The sequence below is a fragment of the Saimiri boliviensis genome, chromosome 2 (assembly GCF_048565385.1).
Source record: "Saimiri boliviensis isolate mSaiBol1 chromosome 2, mSaiBol1.pri, whole genome shotgun sequence".
Classification (NCBI taxonomy): Eukaryota; Metazoa; Chordata; class Mammalia; order Primates; family Cebidae; genus Saimiri; species Saimiri boliviensis.
Genome location: NC_133450.1, coordinates 99,074,530 through 99,084,077, shown reverse-complemented (window position 1 = coordinate 99,084,077; position 9,548 = coordinate 99,074,530). Strand labels below are relative to the sequence as shown.

The 9,548-nt window shown below is 39.4% G+C and overlaps 1 protein-coding gene across 9 annotated transcripts; it reads right to left on the bottom strand.

Moving 5' to 3' along the window:
* Positions 1-21: 21 nt before the first annotated feature.
* VCPKMT (valosin containing protein lysine methyltransferase) lies at positions 22-9,007 on the bottom strand. Of its 9 annotated transcripts, XM_074393968.1 has the most exons (7): positions 8,264-9,007; positions 8,046-8,156; positions 7,814-7,886; positions 6,314-6,433; positions 4,360-4,464; positions 3,458-3,507; positions 22-1,112 (listed from the first exon to the last, which is right to left on the bottom strand). In XM_074393968.1, exons 1-6 carry the CDS (start codon positions 8,527-8,529, stop codon positions 3,496-3,498), a joined length of 687 nt encoding a protein of 228 aa, XP_074250069.1. In that variant the 5' UTR covers positions 8,530-9,007; the 3' UTR covers positions 22-1,112; positions 3,458-3,495. The 9 variants fall into 9 exon arrangements, 8 of the variants coding, with proteins under 8 accessions (XP_074250069.1, XP_010339399.1, XP_003930593.1 ...); XR_012516322.1 differs by having other exon boundaries at positions 3,458-4,464; XM_010341097.2 differs by having other exon boundaries at positions 22-3,507.
* Between the last annotated feature and the right edge of the window lie 541 nt (positions 9,008-9,548).

Here is a 9,548-nt window from a genome sequence, read left to right as displayed (position 1 = left end):
GAAATTCACAAAGTCACAGGGTCTCAAAAACAATGTTTATTTTAACACATAAAATGTACCATCTAGCACCAACGCCTGTAAATATTAGAATTCCATCCGGTTACTACTCTTTGGAATACGTATGATTAAAGTCCTTGAGAGATTACTGTATAAGAGCAAATGGCTTCATGATAACATTAAAACAGAGAGACACAAAATAAAAATTCATTTGGTATATACACATAGAACTAACATTTGTAGTTATTCAAAAACCTTTCATTGTTTCAAGCAAACGAGTTAATGCCAGTATTTTACGCCAGATTTTCCTGGAACATATACATAAAGCAACATGCATGAGCCAGGTAAGTACTCAAGCCTTAAGCTGGTCTTTCTATTCTCACTCCATTCAAATAAAAAATCTGTAAAGATGTCTTTTGTTTCTCCAATCTTCTGATTTGTGTTCTGAACAACTCATTACAGTATAATTTACTGATTAAATCACACAGATACGTATTATAAGGAAAAGAATAAAACTTTGGCCAATGTAAGTAGACAACACAATATCTCAGTTCTTTTTAAAATTAAAAGAACACTTAAGTATTAAGACATTTTAAAAGAAATGAAATGGAAGATACAAATGATAAATACTGCGTAATTATGTACAAAATGAAAACCTTTAAAATTTTGAAGACAAACTAAAATTTACTGGTTTGAATTTAAAACATTATTATACAATAGTAGATAGATCTCTTTAAAAATTTATCTCTCGTTTCCTGTAAAAAGTCAAGTCAACTATGCTGGTTCACTGTTTTTGGCAGATTTTAGCCTCACCTCAATACCAATTTTTATTTGAATAACTGATTCCCAACATTTATTTTAAACAGAACTTGATGCTGAACTAAGTAACCTAAGCTGGATTCAGGGCCACTGGCAGGCAGGCAGGCAGGCATTTTCCATACTGCAGGCAGCCCATGGTGGTTGTCATCTATACATCAGATCTCTAAGGATGTGCTGGAAAAAATCTGTGAACACAATCTTCCCATGCTGTATTCACATGCTCTATTCACATCTTTAGCTTACCCAGGTTGTTAGAGAATTGGGTAAGATGACTAAAGGCTTCACGATGGCAATTTCTATAAGAAAAAAAGGAAACTTAAAAGACTGATTTACCACAAATTATTTACTGGGTATTTAATAATGCGTAGTATGCCTAACAGTGGCTACATGCAATTCAAGTGAACAACCATGCATGTTTATAGATGACTCTTTGCTGACACCTAACAAGGAACTGAAAGAAAGAACAGATGCATTGGACATTATCAAAATGAAAATATTTGTGCTTCAAAAGACACACCATAGGCTGGGTGTGGTGGCTCACACCTGTAATCCCAGCACTTTGGGAGGCTGAGGCGGCAGATCACTTGAGGCCAGGAGTTTGACACCAGCCTGGCCAACACAGTGAAACCCAATATCTACTAAAAACACAAAAAAATTAGCCAGACATTGTGGTGCATGCCTACAGTCCCAACTACTTGGGAGGCTCACACAGAATTACTGGAACCTGGAGGCAGAGGTTGCAGAGAGCCAAGATCATGCCACTGCACTCCAGCCTAGGCGACAGAGCGAGATTCTGTCTCAAAAGAAAAATAAGAAAATAATAAATTAATAAAAGACACACTATCAAGACAATGAAAAGACAACCCACAAAATGGGAAAAAGTATTCACAAATCATGCATCTGGTATCTAGTATTCAGAATGTATAAAGAACTCTCACAACTTTGAAGTTAAAAAAAAAAAAGAATCTGAAAATGGGCCAACTATTTCTTCTAAATACAGAAAAGATACATCATTAGAGAAACGAAAACCACAGTTGAGAGACTCATACCCATTGAGATGGCTATAATTAACAAGTGTTGGTGAAGATGTGGAGAAAACTGGAACCCTCATACACTGCTGGTGAGAATGTATAATGGTATGGTAGATTTGGAATACACTTTGGCAAGTCTTCAAAAAGTTAAACAGAGTTCCTATATCACCTTGCAATTCCTCTAGGTATATACTTAAGAGGTCTGAAAACATGTTCGCACAAAAACTTCTACATGAATGTCCATAGCAGCATTATTCATCTCATCAATAGATAGATAAGGTGTGGTACAGCCATAAAGGAATAGTATTCAGCCACAAAAAGGAGTTAAATGCTAATGTGTGCTACAATGTAGATGAGGCTTGAGAGTACTGTGCTGAGTGAAAGATGACAGACACAAGAGGTCAGATAGTATGTGACTTGTTACATGACATGTGCAGAATAGGCAAATCTACAGAGATTAGTGGTTGCCAGCAGCTGGGGACAGGGGTAACAGGGAGTGACAAATAATGGGTAAGAGGCTTCTTTGAGGAGGTGATAACATGGATTAAAATTAGAAAGTGGTGATTTACACAACTATGTGAATACACCAAACCGTACACCTTAAAAGGGTGAATTTTATGGTATGTAAATTACATCAACTAAGTAGGTTTTTTTTTTTTGGACAAAAATTAAAAAGGCATTGTGGTACATGCCTGTAGTTATGTATGCTACAAGCATGCACCACAATGCTTTTGTAAATGAATGCTAATTTTTTTGACCAAAAAAAATATATATATATATTCAGGAAAGACCAAATCTTTATGCCTCAAAAAAATTATACTTTTAAAACTGCACAACAGCTTCAGTTAAAACTGGATCTCTTAAAGCACAAAACAGTTTTTTTCGTATCTCTAGCACCATGCTATATAAATGTTAATCTGAATTAATAATCCCACTGCTGCCTTTTTACTTAGATTTAGTCCTAACATCTACTTTTGTTTCCTAAACCTAAGTTTTATTTGCTTTTGACTAGAATTTATATAAAAACTGTATCACAAACAAAATCAAAGCAAAGATGATAGAAATAAAGAGTGGGTTTATTGAATCTAGCATCTTTAATTCATAAAAGTAATCATTTCCTTGCCTTACACTAGTCATATAAACCAAAGGTGCTGGAAATACAAACACAGATGAAAGGCCAGGTATGGTGGCTCCCACCTGTAATCCCAAGAATTTGGGAGGCCGAGGTGAGCACATCACGAGTCCAGGAGTTGAGACCAGCCTGGACAACATGGTAAAACCCCATCTCTATTAAAAAAAAAAAAAAAAAAAAAATACAAAAATTAGCTGGGCATGGTGGTGCATGCCTATGGTCCCAGCTACTCAGGAGGCTGAGGTGTATCACTTAAGTCCATGACGCAGAGGTTGCAGTGAGTCAAGATTGCACCATATACTCCAGCTGGGATGACAGTGTGAGACCCTGTTTCAAAAAAAAGGGATGAAGTACAATTCTTCCCTCTTTTGGTAGGCTCAAACTCTAGGTGTCACTGAGGCAACCTGCATAAAATGTGATTGTTATACCAAGTAAAACATGCACCAAGAAGGGGGAACATACATAAATTCTACTTAACTGAGTACATTTCTCTTTTATGGACTCATTTGCCTTGTTTTATTTCATTTTCTGTAAAAAATTTTAAATGATAAAGAAACGTTCACAAAGTTGAGTTGGCATTTTAAAATCTCACAGAGATAAAAGAAACTTATAAATAGCTAATCACTTGTCTGAGGTAATACCCAATTATAGAGTTATATAATTTACGCCTGTGGAAAGATTGAGAAAGAGAAGCCTGGGCAGGTATGGTGGCTGATGCCTATAATCCCAGAATTTTGGGAGGCTGAAGTGGGCAGATCACTTGAGCCAAGGAGTTCCACACAAGTCTAGGCAACATGGTGAAATCCGTCTCTACTTAAAAAGTACAAAAAAGGCTGGGCGCTGTGGCTCACACCTGTAATCCCAGCATTTTGGGAGGCCAAGGTGGGCAGATCACCCAAGGTTGGGAATTCAAGACCAGCCTGACCAACATGGAGAAACCCTGTATCTACTAAAAAATACAAAAATTAGCTGGGTGTGGTGGCATACGCCTGTAATCCCAGCTACTCAGGAGGATGATGCAGAATTGCTTGAAGCCAGGAGTCGGAGGTTGTGAGGAGCCCAGATTGCACCATTGCACTGCAGCCTGGGCAACAAGAGCAAAACTCCATCTCAAAACAACAACGACGACAACAAAAAAACCCACAAAATAAAATAAATAAATTAAAAAAAGAGAGAGAGAAGCCTGGTTTATTTTAAAGCAAAAAATCCAAAGCAAGATAGATTAAATGATCTTGATATTGAAGTTAGTGCCTGAGTCCAGTGAATCATTACAGCTGTTTCTCCACATCAAAGTCAATGTCTGTACCACACATATGCCCTGAAATAGTGTACAACTGATGAAACCTCCTTGGAGAATAAAGAACTAAGAATGCTATTTACCGATTTTTTCTTTCTGATGTATATAATATGAATATCTTCACTTCGATACTCTTCATCATGTTTTTCCAAAGGAATTTTTTCAAAGTCAAAGTCTAGCTGAAGGAGCTATAAATTTAAAAGAGGTATATTTCAAATTCAACAATATGAACTGACCTGTGGGTGACAGAATTCAGAATGGTGGTTACGTATTTTTTTTTTTTTGAGACAGGGTTTTGCTGTGTCACCCAGGCTGTGTGCAGTGGTGTGATCCTGGCTCACTGCCACCTCCGCCTCTCTGGGTTCAAGTTATTCTTCTGCCTCAGCTTCCAGAGTAGCTGGGATTAAGGGTGTGCGACACCACACCCAGCTAATTTTTGTATTTTAAGTAGAGAGGGGGTTTCACCATATTGGCCAGGCTGGTTTCAAACTCCTGACCTCATGATCTGCCTGTCTTGACCTCCGAAAGTGCTAGGATTACAGGCATGAGCCACTGCGTCTGGCTGGTGGTTACCTTTTGAGGAATACTGATTGGGAAGGGCAATGTGCAAACCTTCCAAGATTCTGAAAACATCCTCCATCTTTATGTTGGGAAGCAGTTACTTGGGTGTACACACATGAAAAATTAAGCTCAGCGCTTGATTTGATACATATGCATTTTACATAGGCTTTACCCCAATAAAAATTGTTTAACAATACAAAATTTGGCCTTGGAAATCCAAGAAAAAAAAAAAAACAGTACAAAGTTTTCATTATGCATCATTTCAAAGGTTCACTAACATTTTTCATATTCAAGAAAAACATGAAAATAAAAATTTTAGTATTCGTTACCTGAGGCAGTCATATACCTGCTTTCTCATTAAACTAAAGTAGTCCCTTCAGCAGACAAAACTGCAGGCCTATATTGATGTACCCTCAAAAGGAGTCGCTCACAATGTTATAGATTTGTGCTCATAAAAAGGGTTTGGGGCTGGGCATGGTGGCTCACACCTGTAATCTCAGCACATTGGGAGGCCGAGACGGGAGAATCATGAGGTCAGGAGTTCGAGACCAGCCTGATCAACATGGTGACCTGTCTCTACTAAAAGTACAGAAATTAGCCAGTTATGGTGACGTGTGCCTATAATCCCAGCTACTCAGGAGGGTGAGGCAGGGGTTGCAGTGAGCTGAGATCGTGCCACCGCACTCCAGCCTGGGTGACAGAGGGAGATTCCATCTCGAAAGAAAAAAAAAAAAGGTTTGGGTTACTGCTAGGGAAAGAAAGGCAATAGACATATAAAACCCTATGTACTATATCTGCAACTTCCTGTAAGTCTTTTCTATTTCAGAATAACAACAACAAAAAAGACCTTAAAAATAGACAGGTATTTAGGTTGGAGGCTTCATAAATATGTAAAGAAAAACACAGAAGTAAAAATGTATCACTTGGCAACATGAGAAAACCCCATCTATACAAAAATATACAAAAAGTTAGCTGGGTGTGGTGGTATATGTCTGAAGTCCCAGTGACTTGGGGGTGCTGAGGCAGGAGGATCGCTCGAGCCCAGGAGGCTGAGGATACAGTGAGCCCTGACTGTGCCACTGCACTCCAGCATGGGCCATAGGGCAAAACCCCGTCTCAAAACAAAAACACAACTTATCACCTGCACATTTCTATCATGCATTCTCCAAAGGTAATAATTAATATGTTCCCCAAAGCCAGCATCATGTTTAGTAAACACTGAGAAATGTTCTTAAAAAGGAGTGGTACCAGTATTATTTAACATTCTTCTGTAGCTAAAGATCAACTAATCAGACATGAAATAAAATATCTGAAAAGGGGAGCTTGGTAGAATCATGAGCTGTGAAGATCCCTTCCTCAGCTTCATACAAACAGAATGTTTTCCCCACCCAGAATTACCATAATATACTTGAAGAGTCACATACAGCCTCCCTGAAGGGAAATCACTACACAGATAATAGAGTACTTGATACTTACCTCAAAATATTTTTTCTCAATTTCTGGATTTTTTCCCATTGTTCGTTGTTCATAACAACATATAATACAAGTCTCAAATCCACTGATATCTTTTAGAGTTTTCAGCAATGGCTCCAAAGACTATTTAAAAAAGAATATATTTTTTGTTTATAACTTTAAAATGTTTCTACTTTAAAAATGGGTTGAGGAGGTGGAGGAGTATTTATAGATCCCCTACAATTTATCCATCTTTAAATCAATCCAACAAAGCAGATGTAATTAAAGCTCTAGGCTAGGTGCAGTGGCTCACACCTGTAACGGCAACACTTTGGAAGGCAGAGGTGGAAAGATCACTTGAAACCAGGAGTTCAAAACCAGCCAGGAGAATATAGCAAGAACCGCCTCCCCACCTTACAAAAAATTTAAAAATTAGCCAGCATGCTAGTGCACACCTGTAGTCTTAGCTACTGAGGAGGCTGAATGGGAAGATCATTTGAGCCTCAGGAGCTCGAGGTTACAGTGAGCTATGATCACTCCGCTGCACTATAGTATGTGTGACAGAACAAGACCTATATCTTAAAACAAATGAAAAACCCTCTGTAACTAATGACTGGGTAAGCTCCTCTTAACTACTGTACTGATTTCAGTTTCCAGAGAAAGGATTCAAGTGACTGCATTTTGGAGTTCCCACGGGAAAACAAATGGCATCGACTTCAACTTTACTCTTAAAAGTTTAATTTTATTTAATCTAATTTGGGATTTATATTATCAACAATTTACCCTACAAAAGTTAAATCTGATCCTAACTTGGTTCACTGCTAATTATTTTTAAATAAGTGATGCCCACAACACTATACAAACTGATATATATATTTTTTGAGACAGTTTTGCTCTTGTTGCCCATGCGGGAGTGCAATGGTGTCATCTCGGCTCACTGCAGCCTCTACCTCCTGGGTTCAAGTGATTCACCTGCCTCAGCCTCCCGGATAGCTGGGATTACCAGCATGCACCACCACGCCTGGCTAATTTTATATTTTTAGTAGAGACAGGGTTTCGCCATGTTGGTCAGGCTGGTCTCGAACGACCGACCTCAAGTGATCCACACACCTCGGCCTCCCAAGTGCTGCGATTACAAGTGTGAGCCACCTCGCCCGGCCCAAACTGATATGTAAAGAACAATGAGTTCTTTACAACTTAGTTATCAATGTCATGATTAACATGTTCCGTGGGACAGAAAAAAGAAAAAGATGATTTTGGCTTTTCATAACATCCAATTGGCAAAATCCTATAAAATTTTCACAGAAGCCACTAGTATAAGGCATGTAACACTTTTCTCAATATGCTTAACCAGGCCTATATGTTCATACATATAGCCCCTGGTGACTTTTATCTTCTCTTTACTGCATCAACTATAAGGCAAATCCCGGATTCACAGATGTTAAAATGTGAAGAAACGTGTGCTTTAGAATCCAAGAAATATGGTTCACCTAAATGAAGAGACTTCACTCACTGAATACTTACCTGTTCATAGTATATGCAGTCCGCCATCAGTATGTAGTCGGGTGGAGAAGGAAAGTCTTCTATTTCTTCCCCCCTTAAAAATGGCAAACAAATATTTCAACTGTTGTTTTAATAATTCAAAATACTCGTTTTTATAAAGACCAGGAGAGTCCCCTTCCATCCCTTTAATGCGAAGCAATTTAAAGCAAACTACAAATCGGTATCTTAAAAGAAGCTGAAAGGCCATACAAACCATTTCAGTACCTTGGCTTGAATAGAACCAGTGACAAGATGCTTGTTCATATTAATATTCATCTTCAGCAAGTCTTGCAATTCCTCAAGATCGGTGACTACAACATCAGCCCTATAAAATAACGTCGACTGAGGTGTAGGCACAAGGTGGGAAACCTGTAATCCGGATTTCCCCAGCAAGAAGGAGCCCCCATACCCAGCCCGCCCGCCAGCTCTTACCCGAGGGTAGCGGCCATGAGCCCCACGGCCCCGGTGCCCGAACCCAGCTCCAGCACCGACCGCCGGCTCAGCGCGTGGGCCCCGTCGCCAGAAAACTCGGGAGTTTCCAGGTATTTAGAAAGGACAATGGCAGCGTCCCAAACAACGCAACCCACGCCGCCGGAGCCATACTGCTGTAGTCGTAGCACCGTACCATCCCGCTTCTCCAAAACTCGCACAAAGCTCCGCAGTGGGTCCTCCAGCGAGGACTCCGGAGTAGCCGCCATCGCGACCCAGCAACGGGGGCGGCGCGCGCAGCAACGTCACATCAATGCGCACCGCCCCGCCACGCGGCCCCGCCTTGTGAGGGGCCGGCCCCTCCCCGCGGAGGAGTCGGCGTCACTGCGCGCGCAAGTTAACAAAGCCCGGAAGGCAGCGTTACGTGGGCGGGTCCAAGCATGGGGCCCCGGCGTCTCCCAAGCGCTTTGCAGCCTCCCTTTACCCTAAATCACACGTTTAGCTTAACGAAGAGACCGTTTACATCGCTTTTCCATACAAATCTACTAGTTTACCTAGTTGGGAGACTTGATTCACACAGTAGTTACAGGACCTAAATGCAAGTAGCTTCCAAGATCCTAACAAAGATGGCTATAAGACTATAATCTTACCATCTTCCTTTTCAAGTTCCTAGCATACTCCTAGTTTTTTTAATGAATTCATAAAAGTGGTTGCTAGAAGAGTGCCGCTTACATTTAACAGTGAAGAAAAAAATTATCCCTCTAAAATTATCGTGTGTGTGTGTCTACAGTACTCAATAATCTCCCCCTTTGTTCCTTATAATGAAAACACGTATTTTAAAAGTCTTTTAAAAATTAAGACTAGGGTGATTTATTAATCTTGTTAAGAACTCTGATACAAAGCACAGTAAAAGGCCACAGACCAGTAAATAAACAACGTGGCTTTTGGCTACTTTACAACTGCTGCTACAGCACTATCAGCAAAACACTCTTTATCACTTTGAACAAAGGCATCCAAATGGCAAATAAAAGTTTTACTCAACTGATTAAAACAATTAATAAAGCTTTAAGTATTTGCTGGTTTAAATATTACCAATCTAAAAAATATATTTTAAAAAAATTTCAGTTAACACGAGATTTATAGAGAAGGTTACCAGGTCTTGAAGGCAAGGCAACTGGTTGCTATGCCATAGAATTTTTTTTTAATTTAAGAATTAGTAAAGTAGCAGATTGTATTATAGGCCTTAAGTCACTTAAATTTATATAGGTTATTAGCAGTATCTTTAAAT

Bases quoted from the DNA above. Each gene is read 5' to 3' on its own strand.
- VCPKMT (XM_074393967.1), bottom strand. From the start codon at position 8,529: ATGGCGGCTACTCCGGAGTCCTCGCTGGAGGACCCACTGCGGAGCTTT. The intron at 7,887-8,045 runs GTTTGTATGGCC...GCCATTTTTAAG, and splicing joins CAAGCCAAGGTACTGAAATG to GGGGGAAGAAATAGAAGACT. The intron at 6,434-7,813 runs GTAAGTATTCAG...TTTTTTAAATAG, and splicing joins ACTGCATATACTATGAACAG to TCTTTGGAGCCATTGCTGAA.